Source organism: Orycteropus afer, unplaced genomic scaffold (assembly GCF_000298275.1).
Source record: "Orycteropus afer afer isolate SDZICR_OR568_19922 unplaced genomic scaffold, OryAfe1.0 scaffold00196, whole genome shotgun sequence".
NCBI lineage: Eukaryota > Metazoa > Chordata > Mammalia > Tubulidentata > Orycteropodidae > Orycteropus > Orycteropus afer.
Window position 1 is genome coordinate 5,606,915 of NW_006921783.1, and position 19,482 is coordinate 5,626,396.

General features: G+C 38.1%; 1 protein-coding gene across 1 annotated transcript in view; it reads right to left on the reverse strand.

The window, feature by feature from the left end:
* SYNRG (synergin gamma) overlaps nucleotides 1–19,482 on the reverse strand; it is a 94,503-nt gene that overhangs the window by 41,896 nt on the left and 33,125 nt on the right. Inside the window, exons 7-14 of the mRNA XM_042781922.1 lie at nucleotides 16,410–16,619; nucleotides 15,094–15,330; nucleotides 14,061–14,138; nucleotides 11,693–11,889; nucleotides 10,839–11,087; nucleotides 8,468–8,604; nucleotides 899–1,017; nucleotides 625–687 (exon numbers count right to left, since the gene is read on the reverse strand). Coding sequence (XP_042637856.1) covers nucleotides 625–687; nucleotides 899–1,017; nucleotides 8,468–8,604; nucleotides 10,839–11,087; nucleotides 11,693–11,889; nucleotides 14,061–14,138; nucleotides 15,094–15,330; nucleotides 16,410–16,619 — 1,290 coding nt within the window. The remainder of the gene's footprint in view (nucleotides 1–624; nucleotides 688–898; nucleotides 1,018–8,467; nucleotides 8,605–10,838; nucleotides 11,088–11,692; nucleotides 11,890–14,060; nucleotides 14,139–15,093; nucleotides 15,331–16,409; nucleotides 16,620–19,482) is intronic.

A 19,482-nucleotide genomic window follows, 5' to 3' on the forward strand; every position in this document is an offset into this window, starting at 1 on the left:
GTTGGTGAAAGGGCTGGAGGGAGGCAGCATGTTTGGCCTTGCAGTAATAGGCCTTGGGTTACTGCTGGTAATCCTGCCTTCCCCTTGTAGGGTTAGAGGAGGTCAGAACATGTGGCCTCCTTGCCATTTTTGTAAACACACAGGTGTGAGTTCAATTCCAGACCTGAAGGGCCCTAGTGGTTCCACCAGGCTCTATCAGACCAGCAAACCTGGTCCCTTTTTTTTCCCAAATGATTTTGAGTTTTGTTCCACATTGTTCTCCCTCTCTATCCAGGATCTCCTATATAGATCCCCCTCTAAGTGGTTGACAGTGGTAGCCAGGCACCATCTAGCTCTTCTGGTCTCATAGTCATATAGGCTGCAAACTGCATGGTGTACCAGTTGCTAGTACTAATTGTTTCCATGAATCTTTGGTCCATTAAGGTTTTTGGAGTTAAAATATTTTAAATCTGAATATCATTCATAATAATCACTACTACACTCATTTTTTTTTTTTCTATCTTTTTCTCCTGTGAACACATACACAATAATATAATGTTCAGGACTGTCAATGAAAGAACCATCAAAAGACCCTTTTGTTAAAAAACAGAAATAATTTATCCATTAAAGTAATCAAAAACTTACCTAAAGATTTACTCTCTGCTGTCTGTTCAAGTTCTCTGAAAGCACTATATTTATCACCAGGCTCTATGATGTAAAAACAGAAGCTCAGTTATGGTTGGGAACCCTGAGAGCACAACTCGGGGAAGTAAGGGAGAGGAGGTTAACCAAGCACGTCTGACACGAAGTATAAGCACTTTACACATTTACCATAAAGGGCTACCACTAAAGACAAAGATTCATACAATTTAATTAAATGTTACATTCACAGGTTTATGAATTTATAAACTATTTTTACCTCCAAATGGAACAGTATTTTCAGAGGTCTTGTCAGCTGCAATTCCTTTAAAGACAGCATATTTATCCATGGAAGCCGATGTTTTAGTTCCAGGAAGTGGTATCAACAAAGAAGGGGCACTAAAAGGGAGAAAGAAACAATTCTTAATGCCTAGAATATTAAATCCTTCCTTTATCATCAGATAAGAGAATCAAACTAAAATGGCAAATAGCAATAGCAATAACATATGGCTTTTTGTTTTAAAACTTACAAACTATATAGACAACATCACAAATAACTAAAGCAATGTTCTTTTTCCTCAAAAAGAATATATACTTATATGTTGTTGTTATGTGCCATCAAGTCTGACCTGACCCATAGCAACCCCTTCTTGGGTTTCCGAGGCAGTATCACCACAGAAGTAGATTGCCCCATCTTCCTTCCGAGGAGTGGCTGGTGGGTTTGAACTGCCAGCCTTCTGGTTAGCAGTCAAGTGCCTTAGGCATTATGCTACCAGAGCTCCTCTATGCTTACATACACACACATACACACACACACACATGTGAAGATTGGGCAATCTACTTCTATAGAGATACCACCTCGGAAACTCAAGGAAGGGGCTGCCATGAGTCAAACGGACTCGAAGACAGTGAATTTGGTAATAATCATTTCCTTAATTTAAGAGGTATCAGATCCATGCTGAACATCTAACCATCTCTTTAAGTCATAATAATAAACACTGGAACGGTGGTGGAAACAGATTATTATAGAATGATGACCTTCTGCCATTTTAACCTAAAGTCCATAAAATTGAAAAAGTAAACTGCTCTAAATATGTATACTCAATCTGAGAAAAAAACAACTGTATTTTAAAGTAAATAAGGTTAACCTTAATGTGAGTGATTCTCTAAAACAGATTCAGGGCGCAGAGGTGGAACAGTTAAGATAAAATCTATTTATGAAATGTCGTTCAAGCCAAGATGTAAATTATTCTTCTTTTGATCATATTGCATTGCTTACTGGCAGAAGTTCACACATCTGATAAGCAGCAGCAGAGTTAATACAATTTGCATTTTTACAAGGATCAAATCAGCGATTCCTGAAGCTATCTTTGTAGCAAAACAACCATCACTTCAAAATTAGATAAAGATACTTTTCCCTGTGAACATATTTCTGCCTGGATGGAAAAATAGTGTAATGAGTAGGATCTGTGTGGGTAATTCTTGGAAGGCTTAAACATATACTAAAAAGTATTCCTCCCCCTGCCCCCATTCTCTTATCAGACCCAGGCAGCTCCCTGGAAGAACCACCTTTACATATGAATGACTACATACCACCACTAGTTTGTGTCATTCAATACCACACATACAAGTTATATAAATGGATTTCTATTGAGTTCTTTGCCCTGGAGCAAAAATCTTTCCACAGTCATTTAAATCTTCTTATCAGGGGCCTACAAGCAAGGTAAAAACCTGGCTCTAACACATCCATGTTGATGGGGTCCACAGTGCTTTAGGACTTAGTGCCATCAAACATTATAGTGGAGGCATAATTTAATTTCACATCACTACCAAACAGCTGTGACATACTTGATCTTGACAAATATAACAGGTAATCAATCATCTATACATTATAGGTAGGTTTCTTAAAGTTCCATAAGTAATTAAACTACAGCTCATTGTACACACAGTGCTACACATAGGAATAAGGGTAATTAATGTCTTAGAAAAAGACTGATCTATTTGTTTCTCATAGACTTCCAAATTTAGCTGCAGTCATATAAAATCTTTTTAAATCTGATTTATAGGAAACTCCAACACCTCAACAACAAAAAGACAAATAATCCAATTCAAAAATGGATTACACATTTCACCAAAGAGGATATTCAGGTGGCCAACAAACATGAAGAAATGCACACAATCATAAGCCATTAGAGAGATGTAAACCAAAACAACAATGAGATCCCATCTTGCCCCAGCACTAGTAGCAAAGTTCAACAAGACAGAAATGAACAAACGCTGGAGAGGATACGGAGAGATTGGGACTTTCATACACTACTGGTGGGACTGTAAAATGGTACAACCACTGTGGAAAGCAATATGGCAATTCTTTGAAAAGTTGGAATTAGAAATACCATTTAACCCATTCCATTACTAGGTACACATCCTAAAGAAGTGAGAGCCATGACAAGAACAGACATATGCACACCCATGTTCATTGTAGCACTATCTACAATAGCCAAAAGATGGAAGGTGTCCATCAACTGAGGAATGGATAACCAAAGTATGGTACATATACATAATGGAATACTATGCAACCCTAAAGAATAACGTAGAATCTGTAAAACACCTCATAATGTGGATGAACTTGGAGGACATTATGCTGAGTGAAATAAGTCAATCACAGAAGGACAAATATTATATTAGTCTGTTATTGTAAAAAGTCAAGGAAGGTTTATATATGGAAGGAAATTTTCTTTCTTGGTTACCGGCGGCGGGGGAGAGGGAACACTGTTAGATAGGTAGAGACAAGTATTGAAGGGCAATGTACCAAATGTGAGTGACTAACATTATGGCACTGAGGAAGAGGAAGACATAGAGAGGTACATGGGAGGTACAGACAACAAAGATGAACCCTTTTGCACATACAGTACTGGGTTGTCAGTGAAGGCAAACATGGATATATGCGTGTATAGATGGGTGGACAGGTTAGGTCTATTAGGTATGTCTATGCCAGGGGGAATGTGCCCCAGACCACGTATAGGGTTGGCAGACAATGTTTCTACAAGTGTTAACGGTATGTTCTGTAAGAATTCCCAGGTGTATAGTAGAGCTGCAAGGTTGTAGTCACTTCTTGGCCACAGCCAGCTACCCCTAGGGAATGAGTAGTTGGACCTGTGGGCTCAGGACCATAGTCGCAGGGGACATCAAGCTCAATTGGCATAACACACTACACAGAAACACTGTTCCACCTCCTACTTTGGCGAGTAACGACTGGGATCTTAAAAGCTTGCAAGCAGACATCTAGATGCAACAATGGGTCTCTCCTCATCCAGAGCAAAGAAGAATGAAGAAAACCAAAGACACATGGAAACAATTAGACCAAGCAACTGGTACACTATGCGATCCTCAACTTATATGACTATGAGACCAGAAGAACTAGATGGTACCCAGCTACCACTGTCAACCACTCGGAGGGCGATCTATGTAGGAGATCTTGGACAGAGAGGGAGAACAATGTGGAACAAAACTCAAAATCATTTGAAAAAAAAAAGGGACCACCAGGTTTGCTGGTCTGGTGGAGCCTGATGGAACCACTGAGACTATGGCCCCTAGTTGCCCTTCAGGTCTGGAATTGAACCCATACCTGTGGCTTCCAGCCAAACAAAAGACAGGCATATGAGTTGAACATTTACCTGAGATAGATACACTCCTTGGAGGGAACAATCATGGGCAAATAGGAGGGCTGTTTATGCACAGGGGACAGCTCAGGGGGCAGGAGTGCATGGAGGGATGGACACAGGGAAGAGATAACTATAGGGAAGAAGTGGGAGGGGAGCTGTTGCATTGGGGTAAATTGTAGTCAATGTCATGAGACAAAGCATATGTGAACTGCTGTATGGAAAGTGAATTTGCTCTGTAAATTTTTACCCAAACCACAATAAAAAAATTTTTAAAAAAAAATCTTTCTAAATCTGATATTAATTGAGTATTGTTGATTTAAAAATAATATTACAGAATTGGGGAAAAAATCAAGCAACTTCAGGGCAATGAAGTACTGCTGACAGAAGTCAACAAAATAAAATTCCATTCAAAGAAAGTTATGACTCAAGACCATACTGCCAATGAATAATTCATTCTGGTTCTTTCTCTGAAGTTATTATTAAAGAAACCACTGTAATCACCATGAACGTGTTTATGCCAGCTATCTTCTGTTAAAACATAGAAACAGTTATTTCTACTCTTTAATAATAAAGTAAGGTACTCCAGAGCTATTATTTTAAAATTTAAGAGTGTACATTCTATTGAAAGGTTAAGACTTTAGACAGAAAATATACCAGTAAAATCATTTATGTTTTATAATCACTCCATGTGGCTGTGGTAGATTTTTTTACTTAGTTGTCCATCCTGCTAAATATACACATATTTAAAAAGGAATATTTAGCGCTTGGCGAGATAAACTAACTGACTCAAAACTCCTACACATTAACCCCTATACTGTAACCATTCTCAAACTCTTCTATCATCAATGCCTCCTGTTGATTTTATTTATCATCGTAGGCTCCTCAGTGCCTGGAACTCAAGAAGTGTTTCCTGAATGAATAAATGAATGACACTGCTATCTGCCAGACCCTCCTTCACAAGCCTGTAGGATGTAGTCTCACTTGCTCTCTCTCCTTTGACTTTAACATCCAGTGCAACATACACTTCTCAGTGTCTAGAACTCTAAACCCAGAGAATCTCTCATCATCTCATACAGAATTACCACACAGGAGAATCACTTTCATTATGCCACTTCTAATTTCTAACATGCTTTACAGATTAAGTCACGAATCATAAGGCATCCAACAACTGAAGCCACCCTTAATTAACATCATTTTCTCACAGCCTAAACTCTAGCCGACTTCTAATACCTTATATTTTGCAAAATGTGCCTTTTCAGCATCTCTGATGAGAAATACCCATTTTCTGCTTAAAAACACCATCGAAAGTGATCTCATCTTGCCTTAGCTATTCACATCGTGATTTAACAAATCTCCTTTAAAATAAATTCACAATGTGGAATACGGATTATCATAAATTAGGGAACTCATCATACATACATTTTAGGACCGATCCTGAGAGCTGTATCAGCCAATATAAATATCCAGAGAAACCTAAGCTTCTTTAGGGCAGGAACTGGGTTTTTTGCTTCTGCACGTCTACTGCCTTTCCCAATGTCTGGCACATAAACCACTGCCATAGATTCCGACTTACAGCGAACCTACAGGACAGAGTAGACCTGCCCGCACAGGGTTTCCAAGGCTGTAAATCTTTACAGAAGTACATTGCCTCATCTTTCTCCTGTGGAGCAAGTAGGTGGGTTTGAACCCCAGAACTTGTGGTTAGCAGCTGAATGCTTTAACCACTGCATCACCACAGTCTCTTGTGTGGCACATAAAACTCATAGCAGATGTTAAATAAACATTTGCAGAATGTATAAATGACAAGAAGTATGGACACTAAGTCACCAGCAAAATATTTTCATTCAAAGAAAAGTATGGAAGTAGTGAAGTCAGAACTGTAAAAGGACCCCTGCAATTTCAACTACTGAGAGATTTTTTTTTCCCCCGAGAAATGAATCATTGATTTGATAAATTCAGTTTATAGCCCACATACTATAATATATTCATCCAACAAACTTTTACTAATCACATATCCCAAGCTAAGCTGCATGTATATACTTACAACAGAATGTCTTCGGATACTTATAGCCTAGTGAGGGTGAGTATCTGCAGACACCAAAGCAAGTTTCATGTTTCCAAAAATAACCATTTGTCATTAGCTTCTTCAAAGCCAACACCAGAATCAGCAGTGTTAAAATTACTAAAAAGTTATTGTGTAACAACTCAGAAAGTGAACTTATTTGTTAGGGAGACAGTCAAGTAAACCACTAACTACAATACAACAAAACCAAGACACAGATATTCATAAGGTACTATGTGCAAACCAAACAGGTTGGAGGCTTCAGTACATCCAGAAAGAAAGGCCTGGCAACCTGCTTCCGAAAAATCACTCATTGAAAACCCCACAGAACACAGTTCTCTGACACACACACGGGGTCACCACAACTTGGAATGAACTGGACGGCAACTGGTTTTAGGGGAGTAGAGAGGGAGGGGCCCTTAACTCATCTTGGAGGTGGGGTTGATGGAGAAAGGATTACGAGAGCCGATATTTGAAACAGAACCAGAATTAACTGTAGACAGAACCGTTAAGTGCATTTCAGATGTAAGAAAACACAATGTACAAGAGCCAAAAGCTTGAAAAACATGGTCAGTGTGGACCATGGCATGAATGCAATACAAGCTGTGGGAAAAGTGGAAAGAGTCAACAAAGTACACAGGAGCAAGGTCATGCAAGACTTTCCCACGGCAAGCAGGGCTCATAGTGGTGACACTCACAAAAGACAGAAGAGGGAGCCAAAGATAAATTTCATGTTTCTGATTTGATGACTGGATACAGTACACCATTTACCAGGACAAAGTACAATGACTTAACAAATTTTTATTTAGCTTTGAGTAGTAAAACAATGAGTTTAATTTGATACAATGAATCTGAGATGCTCTGGGTCATGCAGATAGAGATGCCAAGTTTAGCACCAGAATGGACAGATTTTGTTCAAAGAAAAGAGATCTGGGATAGAAACATGTTTCTGTAAGGTTAGCCTGGTGTGGAAGTATTGGAAATCTCATTTCTTTACAGTCATATCCATCAGTATGTTTCTTCTATCCCACTGCTGTCAAGTGGATTCTGATTCATAGTGGCCCTACAGGACAGAGTAGAACTGCCCCATAGGGTTTCCAAAGCTGTAAATCTTTACAGAAATAGATGGCCATACATTTTTCCCTTGGAGCAGCTGGTGAGTTCGAATCACCACCCTTTCAGTTAGCGGCCAACCGCTTACCTATTGTGCCATCAGGACTCTTGATTCTTCTATATGTCCCTTACATGTGTTTAATGTATTCTTAAAACTAGGAGAATAATGTCTTTCTCTAATTTTTAATTCTCTATAATGCCTACCTTGAATTCTTGATATAGCATACAAGCAGAAGGTATTAATTAAAAGATGATCAACTCATTAAAGCAAATTCAAGAGATGAATGAACTTGCACAAACAGCATCATAGAAGAAATGGAATATATACCCTGCCAGATACATATTTCCAAATATAAAACCAAAGAAATTGATATTGCTTACTCAAAGTTCAGTGTCTTCTACCCTGTGGAAGAAATATCTACATACTTTTCTAAACAACAACATGGAGAAGTACTGACAAGATACTGCATCAGTTACTGGACCTAAAGGTTAAGCCAGTAACGTGAAACATTAGAGATGTTTATGCAGCTGTCTATTCAGACAGAAATCAGAAGGCCTAAAAGCCATTGCTCCCAAATATAAGAGAGATATGAATATATAATTGTATTTAGATGATTGAATTATGACTTCTGTGGAAAAGCAACACTGCATTATACTACCAAAATATCAAATTGTGTGCTTCTACATAAAAGTTTTTCAACAGTTGAAAATCTGGATCTAATACAAGAACATGAAATCATCACTGCACATGTGCACTCAGCTACAATAAATCAGGTGTAGCAATGGCAAGAAAAAATGTTGGCAAGCAGGTGTGTACAGAGATGAAATGGTAGGAGCTAAAGTTTCAGGCAGACAAAGGGGAGAGAAGTTAGAGAAGGAAAAGTATGAATGAAAACAGGCTAATTAGCGAAAATATTAGAGTAAGTAGTTTCAATTTTCTTACTCATACTTAGTCTTTTCACATTTTAAAAATTATTGAATACGTTGTTAAATATATTCAACTCCTTTCTACCTGTTTCCATGCTGGGAATTACTTGTTTTTGAAGAAGCAGGAGGCACTTCTTGGAAATCACTGAAGGAGTCATCAAGAGATCCTGACTTAGAAGCATCTTGAAAATCCTGGAAGTCGTCGTCTTCTGGTTTTACCACCTGAATTTTACAGGGGACATTTGTAAGGAGAAAAGCATCAAAGTGATAAGACAGTTAACAACACATCTCCAACTGTCCACCTCAGAGACTGCACTTTAAATTCCTCAAGTTAGGGTCAATTACCTAATTTCAGAAGAATACCCTTCAGACATACCATCAACTTAAGTACTTAAGAAAAGAATCTTCTTTTGTATTTTTAGACACATTCCAGGACACACAGTAAAACAATCGTTAAAAGAATGAATCTGTACAATTTTTTAAATAGCCAAATTGCATCGATTGGGTTACTGGACAGACCAGGGGAGGTGTGGCAGTACAATGGTTAAAGCATTCAGCGATTAACCTCACGGTTAGGGGTTTAAATCCACCAGGCGCTCCATGGGAGAAATATGAAACAATCTGATTTTTTTTTTTTTATTTTTATTTTAAGAGCTTGTTTTACATTCAACATCACGTGTACATTTAGTTTCATTCCCCATTCGTCATGCCCAACCCTAACCCAGTCTCCTCCCCTCTCTATGCTGCAACCCTCCCCCCGTGCCTCTCATAATGATGCTGCATTTCCTCAGTTTGAATGTTGTCCTCTGGTGTCCCATGGTCTATTGCACTAAGGGATGTATTACCATTGAGTGTGTGGGTGCGGCATCCTGGGTTGAGTGGTCTGCGTGTACATCTTGTTAACTATTGGGCTAAGAGCCCACCCTGGGGGTGAGTTTTGTTCCAGGCACCAGATGTATTTCAGGGCCATAGTATTGGGAGTTTCACCAGACTTCATCTGACCAGTAATTCTGGTCATTATTGAGTTTTTGGATTTTGTTCCATGTTGTCCCTCCCACTCTATCCAGGATCTCCAGATTTGATCCTTTCCTGAGTGGTTGGCATTGGTAGCTGGGCACCATCTAGTTCTTCTGGTCTCGAGGGCCATCGTGTCCTAGGGCTGACTGCTTCTAAATGCCTTTTTTTTTTTTTTTTGCACATTCTTCTTCACTTCTGATGCTAGGAGACCATTAGCTGCATCTTAGATGGCTGCTTGAAAGCTTTTAAGACCCCAGTCGCTACTCACCAACGTAGGATGTGGAGCAATGCTTTTATGTATTTTGTTGTGCCAATTGAGCCTGGTGTCCCCCAGTACTATGGTCCTGAGGTAGCAGATCTATTGGATCTCTCTCCCATAGTGTCGGGATGTCTGTGAGGGATTACTCTGTGTCTGTCTTCTATTGTTTCTGTAAGGACTGCAGGTATTTTGTATCACTGGTGCTTGCACAAGGAGGCAATCTGCTTTCATAAAGATCTACAGCCTTGGAAACCCCTTGTGGGTGGTTCTACTCTGTCACAGGGTCACTATGAGTTCGAATTGACTCGATGGCAATGGGTTTGGTTTTAGTTGGACAGACCAGAGATTCAAAACAAACCAAACCAAACCCATCTACTTGATTCTGACTTACAACAACACTAAGTATTACTAATAGTTCATTTGTTTTATAGTATATTAGTCCATACTTTAAAACAATGTAGTCATGTAACATGGACATTTTCCCATGCAGTGCATATAGATCTATCTCATTTATTTTAATGACCAAATAGTTTACCACTGTATGGATGAACCAAAATTTATCTAAACTTCCTTCTAAAGACATTTAGCTGTTTCTAATGTTTTATTCTCACAAACGATACTACAACAGGTATCTTTCTATCTCTTTGCTAATTTGAGTTACTAACAGACTTCTAACAGTGTGACTGCTTAGGTCTCTTTACAAGCATTTAAAATTTTGATAGTTACTGCCAAACCCTCCTTCCATAAAGTTTGCACAAATAATCTACAGTATCTTAGTCATTTTCCCCCTACATTTTCACTGACACTAAATATAAGGTTTTTTTTTTTTTTTTTTTTTTAATTTTTGCTAATCTGCAAAGTGAAAAATAAACTAAGGTACTTTAACTTGAAGTTCAGCAGTTTCCTCAAAACACAAAAAATTTGTCAAAACGATTTGTTAGGTTTGAAGTTAAAATGTATATACCTAAAGAACTATAAATCTTTAGCTAAAATTCAAATAGTTCAAGGCTTAAGAAATATCTTTATGCTTTTTAAATAATAAAAAATGTTGGAATACTGTTTATTTTTCACCTTAAGTGTACATCACAATCCAGCAATATTCTGTACGCATCCGTGGAAAAAAAGTTGGCCAGATTCACTACAAGGGATTATTCAGAATATGCACAATTTCTCCATTTACCTGATTTGCAGGGTAAGTCGGCAAGAAGCCACTGGAAGCCTGGGCTGCAGCGCCACCCACTGGTCCAACAAGGTTAATGCCCATGACTGGCTGTCCCAGACTGAGGGGCATGGAGCCCGCAGGGCCTGAGGGCATCACAGCTGGCTGACTCACCGGGGTGGGAAGAGTCATAGGAAAGCCACTTAACGTCGGAATAGGAGCTGCTGGGAACTGGTTTAGAGCGTCAGGACTCATGGCAGGGACACCCCTCTACACAGACCAGGAGGAAAATGGAAACATTTTGGGAGATTGTAAACCATGTACAACCTAAACCTGGCAAGAGACCTAAATAAAAAACCTGTAGTTCTAGTATCTGGCTCTCTCAAAACATAGGAATTTATTAACTGCCTGCCCCCACAAAAGTTAACAAATTTAATGCAAAACATTATTACTTAGCAAAGCAAGTGTCAATACATATTTGACATTTCTGACATTTTCCTCTCTGATAATTTTGGCTAATTCACCATAATCAAATCATTCGGTATAATTTTATAACGTAAGAAAAACTGTTAGCAGACTGAGAATACTTATCTATATCTAAGGAATTTTAAACAAAGGAGAAAGTAATTTTACTCATTACTGAATAGCTCTCAAGTTCAGAAGGGATACAGTTAGTCCAGAGAATGTTATATATATACTAAACCTTCTTTAAACAAAAGAACAGTGTGCTAGTATGTACATCATATAAACTGAATTTTTATAGTACTGTATCCTGAAAATGATCTAAATTTCAATGTAGAGATTTCTACAGTGTTATAGTCAAAAAAGGATTCATATTCCTTCAATTTATATTGAAAAGCTATTTCAGCGACTACCTGTGTTATTGCTATCATGGCCAGAACGGTATAAAGCTCTTCTTTAGTAAGCTTGCCAGGTGTAGTTCGATTAGCTAAGGCCCATATCTGTCCAAGAGTTTCCCTGGGAAGTCCAGATGACATCAGAATGGGGTAAAGTTTAGCGGTATCTATTCCAGTTGGAGTCATTGTGGTTTCTAAAATTTTCTTATAGGCATCTATTAAAAGAAGGACCATATTACAAATGTAAATGCATTCCAAGTGACTTTCTTTTTCTTTATCATTGCTATTGTGATACAAAAATAATCTTCAGTCAAACTGCTTTAATAGACATTTCTAATCCAAAGCCACCACAAGGTTTGAATTGTTGTAAAGATATCCAAATGGAAGTAATCCAGAAGACAGGGTTTACAGCTCAGAAGAGAGAATAGAACTTGGTCTTAAAGATTAAGAAACAAGAATTATATCAAGACCACCTTTCTCCCCACCCAATAAATCAGAGGCTAAGAGAGAAAACGTGACTGGGGAAGGTGCTATGGAAGTAGAACCTTCAGGGAAAATCTGGTTTCCATTAAGGTTAGGAAGCAGAAAGAGGGTTTGAAAAAAAGGAGAGACAACTGGGGAGCTTTGCATAATCAACTGGGGTTTCCAAAGAATAAAGTAGAAAGGCTGTTAGAAGTAGGGCCATATGAAGTACAGGACACCCATGCTGCACAGGACATACTTATATAACTCAACTATTTGTTGTTCACTTTAAATTCAAATGTAACTAGGCATCTTGTTTATGTATTTGCTAAATCTGACAACCTTAGTTAGAGGAGCTGCCGGGGAGGAAAGTGGGTAGGGTTGCGGCAGACAGGGAAAAATTTCAAAACAAAAATTTTACATCTAGGACTATAAATGGGGAGTACAAATTAAGAGGCTGGCCATTAAAAGAAATATTTTGGCTAAAAAACTATGCACACGTGTATGTTTGGAAGGAGGATAGAGAAAGAAACATAAATCAGCAGAAAATGAATAGAACTCCACAGTACACCAAAATCTAGATTTCTGTTGTTGCTGTTGTTGATTTGGCTTAAGGACAGATAAGAAGAGGAAAAGATATAAACTGTCTAATGTGCAACTGGAACAAAAAACATTACATTTATCTTTAATTGAAGTCCCATATGTGTCCACATGTGATTATGATATAAACTAGACGGTGCTGGTTTCTTCCACAGAAATTCACCGATAGGAACCTCACATGAGTTTTATTTAATCAACCATGGAAAAGAAAGAACTTTAGTCTATGATCAACATAGAAAACTGAAGTTCTCTTATTTTTCAAGAGGTTGACGTAAAATTAAACAAGTTACAATATGTATATGTATATACTGTTACAATATGTATATACTAATAGTCATTTGTCTATGCAAATCAATCTAAACTTAAATAGACTATTTCCTTATATTCAAGAGAATAATATCATCAAATGTGGACCTCAGTGATTTTTTTTTGGCTCAGACAAAATATTATACATATAGAAAAAAGTAAACATCACTTTCCAATGTAGAAAAAGATGCCATCTGGTCTTTAACTTCATATATATTTTGACAAAGAAGTCAAAAAGTATTTAAAAACATATAAACTCATCATTAACAGGGAGCTTTGGTAGCGTATTGCCTAAGGTACTTGACTGGTAACCAGAAGGCTGGCGGTTCAAACCCACCAGCCATTCCTCAGAAGGAAGGTTGGGCAATCTACTTCCGTAGTGATACTGCCTTGGAAACCCAAGGAGGGGTCGCTATGAGTCGGGTCCGACTCCATGGCACATAACGACAACAACAATCATTAACAAGGAGTTCTGGTGGCACAGGTATTTGCTGCTAACCGGAAGGTCAGCAGTTCAAACCCACCAGCTGCTCGTTGGGAGGAAGATAGGGCAATTTACTTCTGAAAAGATTTACAGCCTTGGAAACCCACCAGGGGTCATTATGAATCAGAATCAACTCAATAGCAGTTGGTTTTATTTGAATCATATTAACAGTTCAGAAAACTAGTGTTTATTAAGCAAATCAGTTTAATTAGTGCAATTAATTACACGTGTTAATACTATTTGGTAATCTATGAAATAAATATTTGAGAATGACTTTTAAAGCATGAGAAATCCAAGGATGCTTTTAGAAATGAAAGTACATGATGGTCAATAAAACATTAAAGTAAAACACTTCTCTTGTATTTTTAGTTATTCCCTATAGGAGGCAGCTTTAAGTTTCTGTACTCCTTCAAAAAAAAATAAAAGAGAAAATTTACAATTCCTTCTGTATATTTCTTTAACCACAACAGTAAAAATCTACAACATCTAAAACAAAATGATTCAAATAGGGATCCTGAGCAAGGAAACTCTTACCTGGAACCAGACTCTCATTGTAAATCCAAGGAGGCATTCTGGGCTGAACAGTGTCCTGTGAAGGAAACACTCCCACACCTACAAGATAAGGCACATTATGAACATTATCTAATGCATATCATGGCCCATGTGGAAGGCGCAAAATCACATGGAGTCACGGCTTACTGTATTGAACAGCACTGGCTGGAGACACTTAAAAAAAAAAAGTCACCAAAACAACTAAAAGATTTGGTTTCTAAACAACTGTACATTAACTATGCCCTTATGAATAAAGAAAAACTCAAATGTACCAAATCAATATTCTGAATCATAGGTGGCTTGGACCATCTCATGTGTATTATAAATTAAAGGAAAAAACATGATAGGCAGTGTTTTAAAAATATATATTTATAAAAAATGTAACTGCCCCAAGCTTACTTTATAGCTTTCAATACTGCTTCTTTTAATACTGCAAAGTCTGATTTTTAATTTGAATATAACAACTGCTACCTTAGATGTATAGGGCTTTTGTTTTGCTTTGCTTCTTAGTGCAATGTAATAATTTCTTGTCCAATAAAATATCCTCTATAAGTTTGCCTTCTGGGCTGGACACATTTTAATTCCTTTCTGTGAACTGAACTGATATTATCTGATTCTTTAAGGCAGCAGTGTGGCAGGGTATATGATTCTCATTGGTGACTTTTCCAGCTGTAATTTAACCCCTCAATCTTTATGGAAGCATGGGAATTGTAAAGGGGAAAAAAAGAGTTTTCATAAAATAAGAGGAAGAGGAATTTTAAAACAGGAATGATTGTGATTAAGAAATCTGGTTATTAAAATCATTTTTCAAAAAGGCAAAATAGTGTGTTGAAAGAATTTAGAGCAAAATCTTAGTGGTTAATTAGAGAAAGGGATGCATCAAATTTATTTTAAGCAAGATTTCACCCAGCAAAATCATCAAGCAGCATTCATTTTAAGATTAATGCTTAAGATGTTAGCATTTAAGCGATACTTGGTTAAATGAGTTGTTTCGCTGAATGTTTCATGAGCTCACCACTCTCTCCAATTGACAGGGTTTGGTCTGAAGTCTTTTCTGCCTCTGCTGTGGTGGCACCACTTACACGTCCATCTATAGCACCCCCATTACTGGCCGTTAAACTGGGATGGCTCTTACTGGAAACTGGGCCTAGGGCTTGGTGGTGCCCAACTTCAGAAGCATTTAATTTAATTTGTTCCTGCCCAGGTGCACTTATGTCACAAGATACTAGGAACTTCTTCTCCAAGGAAGGGCCTAAACAAACAGCATGAAGGATTATTTGTAGGTAACAGCATATTCCTGATCTCGTCCATCACCTGTTCCACCCCCATATCCTCCAGAGCAAACCTGCCACATTACAAACCTGAATATAATTCAATCATTAGACATTTGCATAGAACTTGAGAGGTTTTAGAAATTTGAGAGAACTTACACACACAATACCCACTTTGTTTCTCAAGAATCCTGTGAGAGGGCTGGGAGAATGGTGTCAGCGTTGTGGAAGGGGCACCAACTAGGTCTGTTTCCATATCTCTCAAATGAGAGAGTCTGGATGAGGTGCGCGTCCCCTAGGAGCTCCCCCATCACTAGCCATCACTTCAAGACAGAGTGTATTTAAATAAATAAATAACCCTACTGCCATCAAGCTGATTCCAATTCATGGCAACCCTAGAAGACAGAGCAGATCTGCCCATAGGGTCTTCAACGCTGTAATCTTCACGGAAGCAGACTGCTTCATCTTTATACTGCGAAGCAGCTGGTGGCTTAGAACTGCAGACCTTTCTGTTCCCACGATTGCACAGATGCTAAAACTAAGGTGTAAAAATGTTTTACAGACTTGTCCAAGGACAAACTGACTTCTGATCCCAAGTGCTCTGTCACTTAACCAGAGAACACACTTTGTACAGTAGTTTTCCCTGGCTCTTACTCTTCAGAAAATGGTATTAGTGATTTTCCCAAACAAAAGAGTAACTCCTTAAACTCCTTAAGAAATTGGTTTGTTTTTAAAGGTGGTTTAGAAAGCTCCTAAATTAGGAGCAAAGGTTTTAAATCACTCTTCTGGAATATGAAGCCTCCAGAATTGAAAAATCTAGATTCTTATTTTGGTGGATTTCAAAACCACTCATGTAATTCATGTACAGGTTTCTTACCAACATCACTATGTTATTCTGCTTATATAATAGAAGTAAATTTACCTAGATTATTGTAAGAATATTTTCATTAATAAATACTAGGAGTCACCTGCTTTCTGTACAGTGTGTGAGGCTGAAGCAGTAGAGAAATAAGGAATTTGCCCAGGGATACCAGTAAGGCAAGAGACACTGGAATCTGACCTGGAGGGAGAGGCTGTGCCCCAGCCTTCTGTGTATGCAACTGGCCAACTGGGGCTGTGGGGTGGAAAGACTGAAAAGGCTGGGAAGTGGAAGAAGGCCCACATTTGGGAACTTCAACAGGCCCCTGCATAAAGTCACTGAATTCTTCTTCATCAAGAAAGGCAGGTGATTGGGAGACAGTTATAGAAGAATGAGATGATGTGGGACAATCTGCAAAATGGAAAATGGCAATGAAACACACAGGAATGAAAACCAACAGGGAAAAAGAAATCCAGATATAGTACAATTCCAAAAGAATATACTGAAATACGAATACCAGAGGTGAACAAGAAATAACACAAGTAACCACAATCAAACGAAATTATATAATGCATGCAAAAACACTCTGATGTCTACTTATACACAATTTTATGTCTTTTTAAAATGAGATTTCATAGCTATTTTGCATTCACCTCAAAGTCAAACAAAAAAAAAACTCCCATGAAACTTAAAACTTTCCTCCCTTCTTTGATTAGTTAGAACTAGCTTTTTTTTTTTTTTTTTCCCTGAAACCAGTAATAATTATCAAAGTGGTGATTACTTCTGAAACCCAAATGATCTATTTATCTGGATGACATTCTCTCAAAAAACGATGTAAGGAAACTTACTCATATACTGCAAAATACGTTACATTTTGGAGAAACAATACTGTTCAAATTTCATTATGACAGAAAGGAACAAACTTGTAGTTTTTCACATTTATATTTTGCATAAATCACATTTCAGTAAAGTTATAATATAAGGAATGAAAATTACAAACGATAACAAGAACATTAAAACACGTTACCAAGGTGTTATTTTCTTGTGAAAAACATAAAAACTGGGAGACCATAAAGTCCTAAAGCAAACAATTTAACAACCAATTTGTGAAAGTTAATCTTGACTGAGGACTATGTTTAAAAGATCGTTGGCACTAAAGGATATAAACATCACTATGTTCTTTTATATTGTTAAATGTGAGATTAATTTATATAATAAACCTGCTCTACTACATGTGACATGAGGCTCACTAACAATATTACAGTTAAGGTTGCTAACTAAAAGGTCAGCAGTTCAAATCTACCAGCCACTCCATGGGAGAATGATGAGGCAATCTGCTCCTATAAAGATTTACAGCCTTGGAAACTCTACAGGGGAATTCTACCTTGTCCTATAGGCTTGCTATGAGTCAGAATCAACTCAATGGCAGGGGGTAATGTCATGGGATTCAGGCTAGGGGTCAAAGTGGTACAAGCAGTTTTTGGTTGCCAACAGACTGGCAGTGTGAATCCACTCAGCACCATCTCAAAAGAAAGACATGGCAGTCTGCTTCCATAAAGATTAACAACCAAAACCAAACTCACTGCCATCAAGTCAATTCCAATTTATGTGACTCCACATAGAATGACTCCATAAGGTTTTCTTGGCTATAATCTTCTTATGTGTGTGATTTGGGTGAAAGTTTACAGAGAAAATAAATTCCCCATTCAACAATTTATATACATTTTGATTCGTAACTGTGGTTGTCATTTCTTCAGTGTAACAGCACTCTTCCCACTTCATCCCTTGGTTCCGCGTTTCTGTTCGTCCTTCTTTACTGCCCCTTCCTACCTTCTGAGCTCTGTTTTTGGACCAAGTCTGCCCTTTTGGTCTTGTATGGTTGATTGTTCTGAGAAGCACGTTCCTCGTGGCTGTTTGTTCACATTATAGGCCTGTTGCTTATTTGGCTGAAAGGTTCCGGGTTTGAAGGGTATCTAAGGGCCATAGTTTGGGGGGTTCCACCAGTCTCTATCAGACCAGTAAGTCTCACCATTTTTATGATTTTGAATTTTGTTCTACATTTTCTCCCCACTCTGTCCAGAACCTTCTATGTGATCACCATGTGAGAAGTCAGCAGTGGTAGCTGGGTACCATCTAGTTCACCATCTAGGGTCTCAGGATACTGGAGGCTGTGGTTCACATTGTTATTAGTTCTTTGGACTGTTTCTTTGAGTCTTTGCTATTCTTCACTCTTCATTGCTCAGGATGGGGAGAGACCAATAGCTGCATCTTTCATGGCCGTTTGCAAGCTTCTAAGAGACCGCAGTCGCTACTCACCAACTAGGATATAGAACCATTGTCTTTACAGACTATGTTATGCCAGTTGACCTAGATGTCCCCCAGGACTGTGGTCTTAAGCCCCCTAACTCAGTGACTTTTCCCTTAAGGTGCTGGTTATGGCTAAGAAGTTTTCATAATTTTGTCCTCTCTATGCTCTACCGCATACCTGGATATATTTGTAGCACATACACAAACACATATGTAGAAATATCCTCTGCCAAAGCGACATACACTCATGGGTGTAGTTCCTTTTGCCTTCCTACACTTACCCAGCTTGCATGTTTACCTATTTATCCACTTACAGATTATTGCTTGTTATTATTGTTATTGTAGCATTATGTGTGTAATAGTATTAACATTTGTTGCCTTTAACTCTTATGCACCTCCCAAGGACTTCCTCTGCCTTGGTCATAGTGTGCTGACTTTCTATTTTGGCTATACTTTACAGAAGTAGATTGACAGGTCTTTTTTCCATGGCACTGATGGGTGGGTTCGAACTGCCAACCTTTAAGTCAGTAGTTGAGTGAAAACCATTTGTGCCACCCAGGGACTTTAAAGATCACAGCCAAGAAAACCCTATGGAGCAGTTACGCTCTGTAACATGCAGGATCACCATGAGTCTGCATCGACACAATGGCAATGGGTTTTAATGTCACAAAGCACGGTCTTTAAAAAAAAAAGTTCTCATCTGAAAATATGCTTATCACTTCTCTCTTGGATCGATAAACTAAAAACTTGAAGTATTTAAAGTTCTACAGAAGATACATAATGAATATTCAAAATTATTGCCTTAATTAAAAAAAAAAAAAAGCCTTCTTGGACCGGTACTGGTACAAAGTAGAAGTAATGGAAATCTGAGAACTAATCTGAAAAGGCATAATTCTTAAAAGGCATAAGGGACCACCCCTATTCACTAGCAATAAGGCTACAAAAGCTTAAACAATGTTTCTTCATA